The sequence below is a fragment of the Chelmon rostratus genome, chromosome 4, assembly GCF_017976325.1.
Source record: "Chelmon rostratus isolate fCheRos1 chromosome 4, fCheRos1.pri, whole genome shotgun sequence".
NCBI lineage: Eukaryota > Metazoa > Chordata > Actinopteri > Chaetodontiformes > Chaetodontidae > Chelmon > Chelmon rostratus.
The window spans coordinates 21,380,210-21,398,783 of NC_055661.1; the positions used below are offsets into that span (position 1 = coordinate 21,380,210).

At 41.3% G+C, this 18,574-nt stretch overlaps 3 protein-coding genes across 4 annotated transcripts in view; all 3 read left to right on the forward strand.

Moving 5' to 3' along the window:
- Positions 1–4,400, forward strand: part of ssbp4 (single stranded DNA binding protein 4) — an 88,360-nt gene extending 83,960 nt beyond the window's left edge. The window contains exon 17 of one of the 2 annotated variants that reach the window (XM_041934604.1): positions 1,208–4,400. In XM_041934604.1, the coding sequence (XP_041790538.1) occupies positions 1,208–1,237 (30 nt within the window). In that variant the 3' untranslated portion in view covers positions 1,238–4,400. The remainder of the gene's footprint in view (positions 1–1,207) is intronic. The other variant, XM_041934603.1, reaches the window with a different exon arrangement.
- A 1,018-nt stretch (positions 4,401–5,418) lies between these two features.
- Positions 5,419–11,030, forward strand: fkbp8 (FKBP prolyl isomerase 8). Its single transcript, XM_041935208.1, has 9 exons — positions 5,419–5,504; positions 6,080–6,347; positions 6,602–6,771; positions 6,929–7,017; positions 7,371–7,591; positions 7,945–8,117; positions 8,197–8,274; positions 10,167–10,304; positions 10,539–11,030. The coding sequence occupies exons 2-9, from the start codon at positions 6,092–6,094 to the stop codon at positions 10,623–10,625; spliced, it is 1,212 nt and encodes a 403-aa protein (XP_041791142.1). The 5' UTR covers positions 5,419–5,504; positions 6,080–6,091; the 3' UTR covers positions 10,626–11,030.
- A 1,851-nt stretch (positions 11,031–12,881) lies between these two features.
- The window catches only part of ell (elongation factor RNA polymerase II), a 35,782-nt gene continuing 30,089 nt past the window's right edge, over positions 12,882–18,574 (forward strand). The window contains exon 1 of the mRNA XM_041935128.1: positions 12,882–13,024. Within this exon, the coding sequence (XP_041791062.1) occupies positions 12,890–13,024 (135 nt within the window). The 5' untranslated portion in view covers positions 12,882–12,889. The remainder of the gene's footprint in view (positions 13,025–18,574) is intronic.

An 18,574-nucleotide genomic window follows, 5' to 3' on the forward strand; every position in this document is an offset into this window, starting at 1 on the left:
GTTCATGCAAGCCGAGGGCCGGTTTCACGGATACACTTTGCCTGTGGCTTAGATCAAACTAATAGTCAGGCTTAAGTCTAAATCTGTCCGTTGCACAAAGCTGTGTAGTTGTTGGGTGTCTCAGGTGGGAACAGATTGCCATGAATTCTGGGTAAATCTTTTTCAAACCAAAAAACATGGCCGCCATGCCAAACCGCTCAGCTCTGTTCACTCCAAAAGAAAATATTGCCTTCTGGAAAAATTTAGAGAAAAAAAATTTAACAAAGAGCGCTTCTCGTAGCTTAAAATCTCAGCATGGTACAGACCTGTGGCCGAGTCAGATGCTGTGCTGTGACAGGGCTCAATCGGATACTGCTTATGCATCTGTCAACCTCAGGAAAGTTTCCCCGGACAAACAAAACTCACCCACAATGTCCTTACTGCTTTATGTTTCCAACAAAGGTCTTTAAAAGCTCTTTCCCTTCTCATTTTGCCTCAGAACACTGTAAACAAACTGCTAATTATGAGCCATGATTTCTTCTTTTTTGTCATTTGGTCCCACTGGTCAGAAGCAGTCATTGATTGTTACCATGGAAACAATTAGTCAGGCTTCATTTTTGTGAACCTCTCCAACTCAAATCAGACTAATCTAAGAGCAAAATGAAGATGCTACAGACCAGTCCAAAATATCTCTGTGAAACCAGGCCCTGCTCTATTTAGCACCAAAAAATCTCCCTGACCCTAAAACCAGGCCTCTGCGCTCAATCGAGCTCATTATCAGTCCTTTATATTGTGCCCAGTTTTCCCAGCTTTACCCAACACACACACACACACACACACACAAACACAGCGTGCATGCACCAACATGAGCATGGAAGAGACGCAGATAATATGCTTTCTCTGATGCATGGAGAGATTGTCATATAGTGATTAATGTGAGACTGACAACCACATTTTGCTCCAGTATCTTCACTGTGATCTGAAATTCCCTAACATTTTCTCCTTGGGCTGGACTCTGCTTTGCTTGCTGCTGGTTTACTGACATAGAGAGTAAATTAGAAAGGGTTAATTGTTACATGTAATGTATGCTGCAAGAGGCCGGTGTCCTGGACATGGCGTTTAGATTAGGTAGTTGTATTGCTTTCATCTTGTACTGGGTAGTAGAACAAGTTTAATATAGTTTTGGCTTATCTTTTCTCCCTTCCCTCTCTTTTTTCTCTCTTTACAGTATTCACCCAACATGACGATGAGTGTGTGATTTTTTTATTTTATCTTTTATTTTATTTTATTTCTTTTTCATCTCCCCTTATCCCAATCTCCCTTTCCCATCTAACCCGGTGCGTCTTGCATTACCCTCCTCCGTCCCTTCCCACCTCCTCCTCCTCCTCCTCGTGGACGGTGTGCTGTGCCACACAGCCCCTGGGGATGCCCCTGGAAAGCAGGACTCCCCTCAAGGTCCCCCATCCCAATGCCTGTAAAATGGGTGTAAGAACATGAAAAGGACTCCAAGCAACAGGATGGGCCTCTTCTTCGCTTCTCCTCGCCTGCCGGGCCTCGACACGGGCCCTCGGACAGTAAGAGCCAGAAACTGCTCCAAGCCTGTCTCTCCCAAACCCAAAACCTGCCCTCGTGGGTGGCGATCAAGCCCAATGCCTCTCTGCATCTACCACCACTCCATTATATCATGCTGATCATAACGTATGAGGGCACGCAGCTGTTGACTGACAGGGGCCGAAAACTCTCATTCAAAAACTCTGCTCCTGTGTTGGCGGAATGATAAAAAACACACACACAAAAAGAGATGAACTGATAATGTTATTTTAGGGCAAGAATGGTTTTCATTAAATGTTTGTATTTTTGTTGTTGATGGTAATATTATTGTTATAATTTTCATAATTGATATTATTCTACTAATGTAGTTATGATTTCCTGTAAAGGGCACATTTTATCTCAGCAGCAGCATCAACAATGACAGAATAAGCACACACTCGAAAAATGCACAATGATTTTCTGTTTACATGATTTTTAGGTTATTTGATGTCTGTTTCGTTTTGTTTTTTTTTTCTTTTTTGTCACAGTCAGTCTCACTTCACATACCTCTCCTTAATACTTCTTCTGAACTTGTAGCTCCAGTCTCTGCCACCTAAATGTTTGTAGCAACATTTGCGTAAACTTTCAAAATAAGAGTCATCGGGATAATTGACTGTCTCCACCCAAGGGCGTAGTTTGTGCTGAGGTGACAGCGTCTCAGCTAAAACTATCCATGCAGTTAAAACAGGGGCTTTCTCAGAACCTTCCTGTTTTCTGGTACAGCGTGTCTGCTGATGCACCTGAATGATCGTACGTCTATCTATCTTGTCTTAATGAGCACCCCTTCTCACGTGTTCCTGTGTTTTTACTGCATGGGAACGGCTCTGATGAACTCCTGAGATGATTGTCAGGACAGGTGCCGGGTCTCATTTGGTAACAGACAGAGCGAGAGAGCGTCTCTTTTATGGATTTGGTCTTGTCTGTAAATACATATTTAGCTTGTATTGTGCTCGTTTTATAATTTGTTATTTACAAGTTGTCTGTGAATCCTAAAACGTGGTTCCTTTCCCTTCCTCACTTTGTGTGATTTCACCCTCACTGTGGACTCCGAGCGGCACTGTTTTCCTCCCCGGATTCGCACCGGCCTCTCACCGACGTCTCCTTTTTGGATTGGGAGATGTTGCGGGACCTCAGATACACTCATGACGCCTGCTTCGAGTTTGGGTTGAACTCACAGATCCTGTATGATCCACTTTCTTAACTCAGACAGGACAGGCTAAATGAACATCTCCTCGGAGCTCACATCGATCAGTTCCCTCAGTGAGTCCCTTATATACGGGATAATGGATCCGGAGCACTGGGAGGCTGTAGCAGCGCTGATGATGGGAGCAGAGTGATGTGCCCCCCACATCGGTCAAAAGAAGAGGAATAATGGGATACTTTTGTAATGGATATATCTCCATTTTTGTGGATTGTTTTCAGCAGATTGTTTTTATTTTAAATGTATTCAACAGAAAAAAATGAAAGCCCATAAAATCTGCACACAAAGAAAAGCATAGTTAAATATCACGCTATTTAATGTGTTTCTTTCTGTATGTTATGTACTCTTGGCTTGGTCAACTCTGTCACTGTTTCAAAGGGATAAATGATCTCTCATAGCATCACACTGCAGCACTTGCGTCATGGCCGTGTTCAAACCAACAATAACTAAACAACCACTGTAGCCTCTATCGGTGATGGTGACGTACTTATCAATTTTCTGATATCAATGTGAACAGATTGTACCCAGAGTTCAACAGGGACATCTCCAGGATTTGGCTAGCGGTGGCCTGGGAAACACTCTCTCCAGTGTTCCTTCAATGTAGTGACACACACCTCCCTTCTCTCCTCCAATCCCATCCCTCACCCCCCTAACCCCCTTAATTTCCTTTTTTGTAAATACTGTATAATGCATTTTGATATCATTGACATGTTTTGATATGTCAGTCACTACCAATGAATACAGCTGAAAGTAAATTATAAATAAATCTGTCCATGTTTTTCATAGAGAACGGATGCGCTGACTATTTGGCTCACGTGGCTAAATTTCCGTAAAAATGTATAGAATACAGTAACACAATAAATGCAGACTGTATGTTAAAGACTTGTATGGTGGGGAGGATAGGACAGAGAGAGGACAGGACAGAGAGAAGCAAACAAGCTGTGGCGTCCTCACTCTGCCCTTGTCTCCTTGTGCTTCAGTTAAATGTTACTATTGGCTTTGAATGATCATTTTGAATCATTTTTTTTCCAAAGGGCATCTTCTCACAAAAAACATGTGACCTCTTACTGCAGTTTTTAATATGAAGGATTTTTATCAATTTAAGAACACTTTTAAAAAGGTTAAAAATACTTATGAGAACCTCATTTTAAATTAAGAATAGATCAAAAGGTAACTGTGTCCTTTGCTATCCACTCCTGTTATAGCGTTGTATAGATTGAAGCTCTCTCACTGATCCTCTCTCAGTCCTCTGTGTATATCGATCGTTGGCCATCTCTGTACTTCTATTGTGATGTATAATACTGTACCATTAGGAAGATTTGCTGGTGGGGTCGGGTGGTTATGTTGAGTCGGGGAGGGGTGGGGGATTCAAGGGAAGGGGATATGAATGATTCTCCTGTACCGTTCATGGTCCTTTCTGATGACACGGCAGTATTCAATATGAAGCAGTCTGTCTCTTGGGTTTGCTTTGTATTTACATGGTAGGATAGTTCAGAATCTTGTCTTAGGGACTTAGGTGTCTTGTGTAGGTAATAAAGATGTTCTTTGTATGTTTCTTTATATTGTAAAGTTTCTTTAGACTGAAAGAAAAACAGATAATTTGCTTATCAAAAAAGAAACGATGCATCAATAATAAATGTCATTTGATTTTTCCTTGTTGTTTGAATCCCTTCTCTGAGCGCTCATTTAGCTTTTGACCCATCTTATCTGCTGCATACAGAAAATTTATATACAGCACAGGAAAGGGTCACTTCAGGCTTTTTTGTAAATCATGTTCATCTTTGAAACACAAATTTCCAGTGGGTGCACCCTCTTCAAAATTTGGAAAATGAAATACGAATGTATTGTATGTTTTATACCTGCATGATGTTTAAGGTGACAGCTTCTGGCAAAGACTGATTAAGGGTAAGGGTTAACTTAAAAGGACTTCTGCACCTAAATGAAGAGGGTTTGAGTGCCCTGTTTTAAGTATTAATCGTTCTTTTAATTAGAATTGTTTTTTTTAGGCCTTAATCAGCGTGTTTGATTTGATCTGCAACTGGTATTTTACCAGTTTTGCTTTGGATTAAACCCACACTTCATATTTCTGCCACACATTTTGAGTTTGGACATGGCTCAACACAGCTCAGATTAAGCATGAAACCATTAATGGCTTTATAGTTAAACTATTAACTATAAAGTCCTGCTGTGTACATTCAGGAGCTTTATCATCGGCGATCTTTTTTGTTGTTGTTTTTAGGATAAGATGGATGACAACATTCTTCATGTGGCAGGTCTTTTAAATGACCTTAAGAAATGTGCTATCATATTTTATTTTGTCCTATTTCTGAATTATAAACAGACACTTATTAGTCCTCAGTGGATACAATCACAATCTGGTAAATACATTTGTATTATATGATGGCTACTTACCTAGCAGTACTTTAGCAGGACAGAGGTGAAGTAATTATTCGACATTAAAACCTAAAATTGCAGTCCTCTGTTCGTCTTTGAGTCCAGACATTAATATGCATGAAAAGGTCCAATAGACGCACAGGAGCTCAAGGTTAACAGGAAGCAGATTGTTTGGATGAGCTGGAGACCGCGACGAAGTCAGTTTGATGTTGTATAATCAGCAACCCATAGAGGTCGCGCTGGTCTCGGCTTCCCCAACAGCAAACTGACTTCGCCACTGTAAACTGAAGGAGAGATTGTCCAGGACCACAACAAGCCTCAGCATACACAGTGGTTAACGGTGAGGGTCCGTTTATTTTGATAAAGGGGTTTATCATAAATGACACTGACTGACTGACTCTATCTGAACTTGATAGAAGCAGCGGTGCACTGCAAGACAAGATAAAAACAGCCACTTAATGTTCACAAACAGTAGCTAGCTGGATACCTAGCGAGATCACAGCTAATGCTGGTTTGCTATTGTCAACTTCCTCGGCTAACGTCTGTTAGCAGTAGCCTGCTAGCCGCTTGAAGAGCGGTAGGATAGTTGTCAGAAACTTCTGGAAACGTGTGGCTAGCTCCTATCAATAAAATACACCAGTGAAGCAAAAAGAATCACAGGTGGATTGTATTTGTAATTGTCACGTCATGGTTTTTGTCATGGACGTCAGTCATGGATGATTTTGGAGGGCAGTTTTTACTGTAGATATTATGTTAGCATGAAAGCTATGTGTAAGCAATAAGCTCACTGATATTATAATATCGCAGCGATCAGTCTTTAAAAAGTGATTTTGACTCTGATTTTGGATTCTGGTATAGGACAGTTATTGAAATCAATAATATTGCATTTTTGAATTTGTCAACATTCTGTCTCAGAGTACTCCATTAATGACCGAAATAGAGGAAATTATGGACGTCTCTGATAGCCATGACAGTGCGCCATCAGCAAAGAAGAATGGACGAACCTCGTTGCTGGACAGCGGGGAGGACTTTGAGGTTTTAGACGAAGACATTGACGACGAACCCCCACCTCTGGAAGATGCCGGAGGTGGGAAGGGGAAAAACACAGATGAGGCTAAAAAGAAAACCGAAGATACAGAACCAAACCCTCAAGGACCAGTGGAAGAATGGCTGGATGTATTGGGTATGTAACAAAGGCATCATGGTAAAATGTCAGATATGTGGGAGAATACATTCCTGTGGAAGGTGTTGAAGAAGTTTAGAAGTTGATATTTATTAGAGGAATGTCCTCTGATGAAAGCCACACACTCCCATGTGAGAGTCCAAGGTGTTGTGATTCCCTTAAGCAAGGCTTCTGATTTGTGGTTGCCCCACAGTCACTGGACAGGGATCAGTGCTTTAACTGACTGAAATTGCTGTGGCTGTGTTTGTCTCTAGGTAATGACCAGCTGAAGAAAAAAGTCCTGGAGGCAGGAGAAGGGCCAGACAGTCGGCCACAGAAAGGACAGAATGTAAAGATTAATCTTAAGACATACCTGATGGATGGGACACTTGCAGAGGACCAGTCTGACCTTTGTTTCACACTTGGCGATGGAGACGTCATCCAGGTAAAAATGAACAATTTGAGAAAACCTCTCAAATGGGGAAGACAGAGTTCCCCTTCTCACATCAGATTATGCTTAATTTGCTTCATGCTACTGATAGCACTTAGTGCTACATTGTACATATCAGTATCACACTGCAGTGAGATTGTTGTCCTTTCAGGCTTTAGATCTCACAGTGCAGCTCATGGAAATGGGAGAGAAGGCCCTCATTCAGACTGATGGCAAATACGCATACGGTGCACGGGGGAGGTAGGGATTTGTTTTAATCTAACTTCTAAAGGCAGTTTTCATGTAAATATTACAACAACCATACGGAAGCCACAGTTTCAAACTTGCCTTTAAAACATGCTATATGAATAAAGCTTTACTTACTTACTGTTAATTCAGAAACAGATGTACATTCCCTTACTTTGTAATTGTAATTTGTACAATGCAGCTTTACTTGCTCTACAAGCTCTGTTCCTGGTTCTTGGATCTTAGGTGCCTGTCTGCACACTTTCATCAGGACATGTGACTGTTGAGATTCCTTTTGTGTAATCTAGTGATTGATATCTTTTATTTCCTTATCGTCTAAACTTGACTGTGTTTCCTCACCTTTCCAGTTTTGAACCTGAAGTTCCCCCCAATGCTGAGCTGTCCCTTGAAGTGGAACTGTTGGAAGCTACTGATGCCCCAGACCTGGAGCTGCTTCCTCCTCCAGAAAAGATTGCCCTGGCCATCCATAAGAGAGAGAGAGGCAATGTTCATTATCAGCGTGGGGACTACGCTTTTGCAGTTAACTCATATGGCATTGCCCTGCAGATAACAGAGTCTAGTTCTAAAGGTGAGATGCAGGCTGGAGAGTCAGTGAGAAGTTAATTACAGATGGAAGTTTTCTGTCACTCAGCAATGGGCTTAGGGGGTACCTAACAATCGGCCGATCAAGGCATTTAAAGAGTGGATGCATACTTTCATTATGCATTTTTTGGACATTTTCGTTTAACCCCATAAACAAGAGGGGGCTCTTACCTAACATGTCCCACATGGTTAAAAAGTCTCACATATGGCCTGCCTTCCATGGTGCATAGCTTTAACTAATTTAACAAATTTTAAGATTGTCTTTTTGTGACCATTTTTTGTTTTTCTTTTTTACTGGTTTTAAACTTTTTGTTGATGTTGTGGTTTCTTTTGCTGCAGTTGATATTAGTCCCGAGGAGGAGAATGAGCTCACGGATGTAAAGGTGAAGTGTTTAAACAACATGGCTGCTTCTCAGCTGAAACTGGACCACTATGATGCAGCACTTAAATCTTGTGTCTTGGCACTGGCACACCAGCCAGACAACATAAAAGCACTTTTCCGCATGGGCAAGGTACATATCATTCTTGTTCTTTGACTTTCTCTGTTAGCCTGTGATAGAATGTTTTATTAATGATTTGTTTTCGCTCAAGGTGCTTGCCCTGCAAGGTGAATACACAGAAGCCATTCAGACTTTGAGGAAGGCACTGAAGTTGGAACCGAGCAACAAGGTACTTTTGGTAAAAACACAGCTTTTAGTATGGAGAAATGTCTTTCTTATGGCCAGTAGATGGTGCCATAGGGTAAAATATCAAATCACGTCTGTGTGCAAGGTCAGGTGGACTGCTGATTCATCATTTCTGAGGATTTGTTTTCATGTTGTGGCTGTAAATAGGTTTGCCCTGCACCCCAGGCATATCTAATACCTAGCCACTGTTTCTGTTCTGCTTATACAGTTGGGTATATGTGGTTCTTTGGCTACACTAGGCCATTTGACAGAACTCAGCTCAGTGCGTGGGCTTCTTGGATCATCTGTGAGCTGTAGCAGCATGGTACTCATGCCCAGAATCCCCCACTTCAGTCCTACACCAATCTGTCAAACAGCACATGGCCTGGCCTCCACTTAAGCATTTCATCCATCCTTTACATCGCATTTTGCAATATGCATCTTAGGTGCATTGAATCTACTCATATCTCAAGCACAAAGATGCATGTTGTAGATAGTATGCGGTAGCAGTCAGTTTTTCCTGGCAGTGTTGCGTCAAAACATTCCTGTCCACTGTTTGTATGTTTGCAATGATATCTATGTGTCAGCACACATTTGAAACCTTGTGCAAGTTTAGCTGTTTTAATACTAAAATTGACTTGCCTCTAAGTGCTGTAGTAATGAAAAGATTCTCTAAATAACATCATGTTCTAACAGCAAGAACAGTGGGTGGGCTTCAGTGACAATACCAGGACACTGCCATTATAATCAATGAGGCAGTCTTAGACAGGCGCAGGCGTCATGGAGTGACAGGATGACGTGCTATTGCTCTATTCTCCAGGCACTGACAGACATGCTGTCTCCATTTTTTACATTGGTGTCAGCTATTCACGCCCTTTATCTTCTACTAAAATGGATGGCAGGAGATTTATTTGCCTGTGGTTTTTTTTTTTTTGACATGACACGCAAACTTGACAATTCCAGTTTAGACTGCCTCAAACCATCTGCGCAGTGTTTGGACACACAGATGTTGTTAGGACAAGATCTTGCATGTTTGTTTAACCTACTTTATCTTTGCACTGGGGACAAGTCAGTGTCATTTTTGTCATTTTGGTGGGTAGCTGATTGCACAATAGTGGTGCGAACTTGCCATGGGTGGTCTGCTGAAACACACTGAAAATGTGTCTCCTTACTCTTAGTATTGGATAGGAACAGCCAAATCCTCAAGGTAGAGACATGTACAGACAGTCACACTGGCTCTCCGGTTCCCGCAAACGTTTTTAAATGTAGACTATGCTCATTTATAAAAATTACTTTTAAGTGAACATTGCTGTTAACTCTATGTAATGGTGCTCCATCAATGGAAGCTTTCTGAAGCGCATTTACAAACATTTTTGTCGTCTCTGAAAGCATTGGTTTGCTTAGTCACTCACCAGCTTTAAGAGCAGTAAAGTGACTCAGATCTGAGACAGTGCTGGAACAATAACTAAACCCATATCCTGGAATTGTGTGGACATGTGGGCTGAATGGCAGGCTAATTCTGTGATGCAAGCCTGTGATTTCTTGTAAGGCAACAAAGAACAGCATAAACATTTTGTCCGGGAGTAACATATATATTTAACTTTTAAAATGATGCTTTATCTATCCAACATGATTGTAGACAAATGGTAGGTCATGTTCCTTTTGAAAAGTCTCATGACATCATTGTCCACTCTTTGCAGACCACTTGGTGACCACTTGTGTCTGTTGATGTAAGGGTATTGTCATCCTGACACACTGCCATTAACAAGGAAATCGGTCTCGGCTTGTTGTAGAGGAGCCGTTTCCCTCATGTTGGGATAGCTGGTAGAGAATAGAGAGGGGTTTGGGTGTTGAGCGGGAGCCTGTAGCACCTGTACGCCTTCTTTCTCTGTGCAGACTATCCACACAGAGCTCTCCAAGCTGGTGAAGAAGCACTCTGAGCAGAGAGGAGCAGAGCAGGCCATGTACAAGAAGATGCTGGGTAACCCCGCTAGTAGCAGCAGCACACAGAAACACCGGGCCAAGTCTTCATGGGTAAGACAGTCATTGAGTGTTCAAAATGTTTAGTTTGAATACAGCTTGAATCTCTGTCTATTATCACACGATGCTCACGCACTTTCATTGCTTCTTTTGGAGTATTGTATGAATAATCGTCAAGGCACACCTTGTGTAACAGTGTTTTAAGTCAGATGTTGCTTTGAGCTTTTCACTGTGCCAGAAATCATGATACTATTTAACATGCTACTTTTGTTCCTTTCATTTCCCCAGGGTCTCAGCTGGAAGTGGCTATTCGGCGCCACTGCAGTAGCCATTGGTGGCGTAGCATTATCTGTTGTCATAGCTGCTAGAAATTGAACCAAGCCTGTAGTGATGGCCTGACCAAGCCACTGCGATGTGAGTGCCTCAGCACAGAAGCACATCTGGCAGTGCCTCCTGATCTTTGGTCAAAGGGGTTGGAAATGTCAGTCGGTCAGCTGCCTCATCACTGTCACTCTCCTTTCTCTGCTATGTTTGAGAACTATATGTGACAAATAATAAGACATCAATATTTGCATATGGGAATTGCATTTCCAACCTTTTAAATGTGTAGGATTATGCATATCTGTCACATTGCCAGACACTGTTTTCTTTTGCTGCCATTGTTTTTGTCTGTGCTAGTTAATGTTGGAGATTGATTATTTAAGCATACAAAATAATAATAAATTACCACAGATTCAGATAGGAGCTATTTAAAAATATTTTCCCATTAGAAAAGCTATTGTGATATGTTCCTATGTTGAATGCTGTAGTTTTAAAGTGTCAGATTGTGCAGGTAAATTGTTTCCGACCAAGAGAGAATATATGGTTCGACTTTGTTTTAATTACGATACAACATTTCATGTCGACAGGTTTATGCAGCTGCCCTGTTATTTTCGATCCGCATGATGGCAAGGTAGCTGGCTTGTGTGCTAGCTCTCACACCCTTTCTATAAACTCTACTTATACACAACGTGACCAGAAAAATAGAAACACCTGTGCAATGGATTGCAATGCATCTGTCAGTTTTTACTGTAGTTGTTTGCATGTCGAGTCAGGTCTGTGGCACATACTGAGGCTGGAGTTTGTTGTGCTGTTATACTGAAAGGCGTTCCTAAAATTGTATCCACATCATTAACATATATGGAGGAAGTAAATATAAAGAAACGGCTCAAAATATAATACAGTTTAAAAATGATGAACTGTAGCCTCAAAAAGTACCATCTGCTACAGAATCAATGTCCATCTGACACAATGTCAAACAGAAATATTAACATTTTACAAAGGTGTTTTATACAAATACATGACTGTATTTGATTGCAGGTAAATGCTGCAGGGTTTGTATATTCCTGGTCACGTGTATATGCATACACTAGAGCATAAGCTAAAGTAGATATACTGTACTTGCAACATCTGTCACATGACTTGCTATCAATAGAGGTGCAGTTATTACCTTTACAACAAGGGCAGAGAATGGTACATAGATTTTCTCAGCGATGTGGTTATGAATAATACTGAAGGAAAGTTTATTTCTGTTAATCAGTTTCAGTCAATTATACCTCGGTTTTTGATGATTAAGACCAAATGTTGAAGGATGAACCTTCGAGTACAATTCTGAGTGTGCGTGGGTTTATTTTTTCCTTCCCTACATTTTTTGCCTGTGAAATTTTCCTTTCATAATGTTCCTCCGGGTGTTTTTTTTATTCCACCGTTTGTGACCGTTGCTTTCTTACACAGTTCATGTGACACCACTCAATCTGTGGCTGCTTTAGAGTAGATGGTCTACAAAGGCTAAAAGTTGCATAAACTAACAGCTGGTGACAAGTGAAGTGGTTCCTGGCATTCCCTGCGTTTGTTAATTTTATATTCATCACAATAAAATTTGTCTGATATCAAACTGCAGTTTCCTTTTTTTTTTGTATCAGATTGTCTTCCAGTGTAGTGAAAAGATATCCAGTAAGTTTTCGAAAATTTCCTTATAAAACTGGCCTTGGTCGAATGAGAGATTAAAATGTATGCTGTCATATTTGTACAGAACTACATGAAAACAGCATTGAGATAATAGCATAACTTAAAGTCATTGATATGCTCTCAATTTTATCGGAAAAATGTTTGATTTGTTTTTATACATTGACAAAATTTTCTGAATATTCCAAAGTGGATGTACTTTTTTTTCAGACATTGACGTTTCGCTGACGTAATCAGATGACATATCGTTTCTCTCTTCCTACGCATTACTGATGTGCGCTGCCCATTCCTAAATACTGCAAAAAATGTGTATTTATTTTCACCCATGAATAACTATAACATGATCACAAAATAGAACAGTATCATACGCATAAATTAGTTTTCTGATTCACGTGTCGTCTCCGAATTAGTTTTACATTTAGTAAAAGTCGATGATTAATAATACTGAGTTGTGAGTTATGTTTTCTGGAGTCTAGATTTAATTTTGCTATATTACACGTGTGACTATATAGGGCTTCATAACTGCTCAGTGACTTCATCATCAGTGACCGGTCATTGAATATTCATTGAAAAGCAACGGGAGTTCTCGGTTTACGACAGAGTGCGTCCGTGCGCGTGGTGGGAACGGTAGCAAGATGGCGGCGCTGAAGGAGGAGCAGTGCTACGGACTGTCCTGTGGAAGAGTGAGCAACGGTAGCAATGTCTCCGTCTTTCACGTTAAACTCACTGACAGCGCGCTGAGAGCGTTTGAAGGCTACCAGAGCAACAAGGTAAACGGCCCGTTTCGCTACTCTGGCATTTTGGTTCGCGTTTTAAGTCTGTCCGGGCGGCTGTGACAGGCGGAGTGAGGTCAGTCCCCACTCTGTCTGCCGCTGCCTTCACGCTGCGATACACAGCCACAGCAGGCTGGTGGAGGCTGGCTAGTTTGGCTTGTTAAGTGTCCGGTTTAGCGATCAACCGCCCGCGACTGGCCAGGCTGACGGATGTCGGATGTTAGTTAGCTGTTCGCCGTTTTGTAGCTACACCCAGACTCACTCCACACCGACTGTTGAACACCGTACTGTTACTCGGTCATCTATCAAGCTCGCAGCTCAGTGCTGCTGGATACACAGCCGTGGTACTTATTTCATCGTATTTGGGTGTTTGTTTTAGTTGGCGAAACAGTTTTTAACTCGGTGTGGTTGCTAACTTGCCTTACTAGCATGTTTTTGTTATAACCTTTTAAGAATTTAAACTAAAAATATGGGAGCAACTTCTGTTGTGTCTAACGTTACAGATGTTTCCATAAAGTTTGTTAAGCTGTCAAAAAAAAAAAAAAAAAATCTGGCAAACCTTGTTAGCTAAACTAGCCAGCAGCTGCCCACACATAATGGTAACGACTGCAGTTGAATGTATAAGCCTGTCCTCTCGTTGACTTTGATTTTTCTTTTCTTTTTTTCACGTGTTAACTGAAAGGAAGCGTCGCCTTGGTTGGGTACCTAATGATGAACATGATGAATAATTTGGAAAAGTACCCAGTATTCATACGAAAGATGGCCATGTCCTCTCCCAACCCCCTCACTGCCACTAAAGGCTCATGTTCACTTGATAGCTTAGAAGTGCGTCAAAGTTACTAAACGGTAGATTCAACACATTTTCTTGTCAAATTCAAGGTCTGATCTCTGAAATGGCTCTGCTGCTGCTGCTGCTGCTGCTTGGCTTCTTGTGGAGAGAGCTATAAGTCTGATGATGGCCATCTAACGTTTCAGCTTCTATAAATATTTGACAGGGAAAACCTGGCAGGTCAGGAGGAGAGGCCTTATCTCCAGCTTCAGTGGCTGTGTGCAGCAGGACTGCAGCTGATAAGCCCGAAAATACAATTGTGATGGGTAATTGAGGGCTACTAGTTGTAGGAAGAGTGTTTATTAAACCAATTTATGATACACAGAAGAAATTGTCAGCATAGGGTTATCCCTTGACTCTTTAAGAGAGATGTAGGTGCAGCAAATTTTAAAGAGTTTTTAAAGGGCCTTTGTGTTTGAGGGACTGTTGTCACATTTGGGTGATTGCACATTTTGCAATGATGAGCATTTGTTTGAGTGGTGATTTTTGTTCGAATGTTTTTAATTATAAATTATCAGAAGAAGAATTTTTTTTTTTATTGAAATATTAAGCATACTGGACAAAGAAGTATGATCAGACCAGTGCAATAAGTTCACTAACGGCTTCGAGAGCTGATGTCAGGCAAAATTAGATTATTTTGACTAAAAATTGGAAAAGCATATACAGTCACAAGGGTTTGTACCACTGCCCTTCATTTATAATGCTTTCAATTCAGAATAGGTTGTAATTTTTTCATAAGGAGGCAGGATGTTACTCATGGGGATGTCTCGAGCGTCTTGGGTTAGCAGTTGATGTTGGCCAGGCTTTGCTCGAGGCGTAGAATGCCCCATCTTAATCTCCATTGTTCTACTTCCACAAAGTCATGTGAAGTGCATATTCTCATGCAATTGTAGTTTGAAAAAGTTAGTAGTGCAAATTCTAAAAATTGATCAGGAATCATTAACAGGAATTCTGTCAGCTGGGCTTTTTTATTGGTGCAGTTGGCTTAACACGGATGATGGAAGAGGCAACTTGGAATCATGTTTGACAGTTAAAATCCACCTTTTTGTTTTTCTCCATGTATTTTAATTGAGTTTTTCAAAATACGCAGTGTACAGACACAGCAGATATGACACGGACATACCGATAAATGAAAAAATAGATATGATTTAACAAAATAAAATAAGCAAGCTCCAACAAAACAAAACGAAAATACCCCCAGTTCACAGAGCAGTTTGCGTGTCCAAAGCAATCGCCGTTTTCAAGAGAAAAGAAGCATAGCTTAAACGTTCCACATAAGAAATAAAAGGTTGCCACACTACATCAAATTTCACAGTGGATCCCACAGTGTCTTATTTCTTGTATTTTGATTAAATAAATTACCTCACAGATTCACCTGCCAAAGGAACGTGGGCGGCCACTCCAAATCAATTTTCCAGCTTTCCCTTATCATTGTGAGTGACAAGTCTTCCATATAGAATATAGCCTTATAAGCCTTAATAAAGCCTAACTGCCTCTTGTACAGACTTGCAGCGATTCTAATTCAATACACTTTTCATCAAACTCAGCAAATATCTCCTCACGGCCCTCTAGCTGTTAGTTTTGTGTGCGCACTGAAAAAATAATCTGGTGTTCGTACGCAGCCTTCGCTCTGTAAATGGGAAACAAAAAAAGTGGCTTAGACTGAGCCTGAGAAACCTTTTCCAGCTAATCAGCAAGAGGGGAGCCAATTGCACTCCAACCTCTGCCTCTTCCTCTGCTTCAGCGGCTACTCTCCCTCCTCAACCCTCTCACCCACGAGGAACAGAGCTTCTGTATACCACTATAGCAATGAAACGTAAATAACGTCAGAGATACCGCCTTGTCAACTTAGCAGAAGAATATTATACTTGCTACGGCAGACCTCACATCTTTTCCCCTGGAATTACACATCCTTGGCTGTGCCTGTTATTTATTGAGGCTAACTTTCCTTTGGCCAGCAGACGCTCTGGATTCCACCATATTTCTCTTCTGGTCAACTCGCCCAGTTGTTCGTGCCATTGCCTTGGCAATGCGCATCCATGAATTTGTAGGGCATAGCTTCTGAAGAAGCACTGAAGGGAAAGGTGTTTGGCAACTTGAGTTAAAACATCAACAGTCTTTCTTACTTCTGCTTCTTCTTACTCCATCTTTAAAAGCCTTGCTCACAATGTGGCCAGATCAGGGCTATTGAGTAATCAAGTGTCTGCATGGTATAGTCATGGGTGCTTGGTTTGTGGTAAAGGTTCAGAGCAGTAGGGAGATAAAAGTGTGTTGCACCATTTTGGGGATGTTGAGGTCGAAACACATTTTGGCTTCTTGTGGGGAGGGCATGTGTCCCTGTGGTCAACAGTTTGGGAGATGGGATTTTTTAAGTGGCTATATGCATTGAAACAGACACACATAAGGAACACACAGGCATGTAGACTGTAGCTTAGTCACTGTAGCTTCACATGATCACAGATGATGAGCATACATCGAACCACCCATCTGACACACAGTGATGCAGGAATGCAATTGTTCTGCATGTCTAAAGTCATTACTTTATTTGTGTGTGTGCATTAAATTATGTATACTACCAGTCTCCTCAGTCTGCCGCACAGGCGCTCAGAGCCATGTATATTTAAATGTAGGGTATTGGGATTCAAAGACAACAATGAAAGCCCAGCAGAACAGCTAGAGTGCTGTGCAAATATATTAAGTCCCTCAACTAACACAGACCACATGTGCACAAACACATATTGAGAGAAGACATTGTCTTACGTTTACACAAAAAAATGTGCTAAGACGTCTCTCAGGTTAGCTACATGACAGGCTAACATCAACTCTTAACTGTGTCATTGTCAAGTCACTACATTTGTGTACATTAGGAAAACGAGAATTTTTTCGCAGGGATGTTTGTCATTCCAGTGTAAGCTGACCAAATGCTAAATGTTGGCCCAGATGTTAGGCTGATTCAGTTAGGCTGTCAAGTAGCCAAAGTTATTGTACTAAGAATCTTGTGAGAAACTGTGGGTATTTCTGTGTGTTTCTGTAAGAACATTGTGCCACACCAGTCATCAAGTAGCAATAGCTGAGTGTATTGACTCCTTCCTGTATGAAACGTGACTGTCAGCTGGTTCCTCCGTTGGTGCGTCTGAGGACAGAGTGAACTGGAGCTCCTGCTGCGGGACCGGCAGCCCAGAGACTCACTCTTTCTTTTTTTACTGCCTGTGACATAAGCAAGGAAATGAGTAAGGCTACTTGAGCGTCATCAAGCTGAAGGTTATGGAGAGGTAACATAAAAGTTTATAATTACGTCCCTGGATGACTGTTATTACAGCACAGTATTGGAAAACACAGTGTTTAAATGGTCTGATTCAGTAGTTTTCATTTTCTTGACTGTGAAAGATGCGTCCGTTTTAAAAGTCTCAAAATAGAAAGTCTATAAAAAACATAAGATTAAGCATTGGCGTAAAATTCTAAGCTCATCTCAAATATGAAATGGACATTCATCCGCAATCTAGGAGAGCTTGCATATAAGTGACAATAAATCTCATGTGCTGACACTGCAGTATTACGCTGGTGAGGGATGAGTAGTCCCATTTGAATGTTCAGCCTTTTGTGGGCCCAAGTCACTTCTTTTGTCTTTTGGCGAGGTAATGGATTGGTGATTATAAACTCAGAATATGAATTTTACATTTTTATGGACATACAGCACAGTTTGTTCTGTGTTGCACTCACCTGGAATGAAGTATAAATATGTAACTGTAATTCATTAATGTAATCATTTAATCTTAAATCCAGTTCTCTGTTAAGAAGAAGCTGTTGAATGAAACCTGATGGTTCGGTGACAGGCTGAGATTCCTGCTGTGGTAGGCATGTTGGATAAAGACAGGACCAGGTAAACAAGCAAACAATAGATATTGCAATTCTGAAATTATGGCGTGACCGTGCCAGGTTGGAGGATTGTTGAGCTGCTCAACAGTGATGTCAGGAATCTTGTGCTTATGTGAATGGGATGTGAAAGACGGATTAGGTTGTCTGACACTGGACTGAGTCTGTACGTGGAGGATGTCCTCAGTGTGGTTGGATGAGCTTTTTACCCTGTCACCACAGAAAGGCAGATTGATTGCATTATGATAAGAACATCCCTGCAGTTTGGTTTCTTCACCAGGTTTAATGCCTTTTGATTGCTGGAATATGTATGCTCTCAATGATGAAACATTGACACCCTCTGCATTATCTGCAAGCCCTCCAGATTTTGAATTACAGTTTATTAAAGAAATTCAGATGCCAGATGTTTTTGTTCCGATTGAAGATCAATCTTTAGTTAAGTACTTGTGGTGACAGGCTGTAGGCTTCACTAAGGAGGTCAGTTTACAGCATGTCAGTTTTGCTCTCGTGCTTTGCTGCAATCTACCTCCTGTCTCGACCCCTATGGGGATGGTATGGGAAGTAATGGAGACTGGGAGGGGATTTTGTTTCTTCATGCTGGTCAGCCTGTGCCAGTGCAATGGTTATTTAAGGAATGCTGACTCCCCAGTTTCAGCAGATCACGGGACGCTGCAAGAGATCACCATAACCACTAAGGCCAAATATGACTCTAAATGTCATGGTGTTCGTCTGTCCTGTGGCAGGGTTGCGACGAGTGACTGTGTCAACCTGGTGTCACTGCGCACATAGCAGACTTCCTGACCTGCTATTTCTTTTCCAAGAGATCAGTCCATGGTCTTTGGACC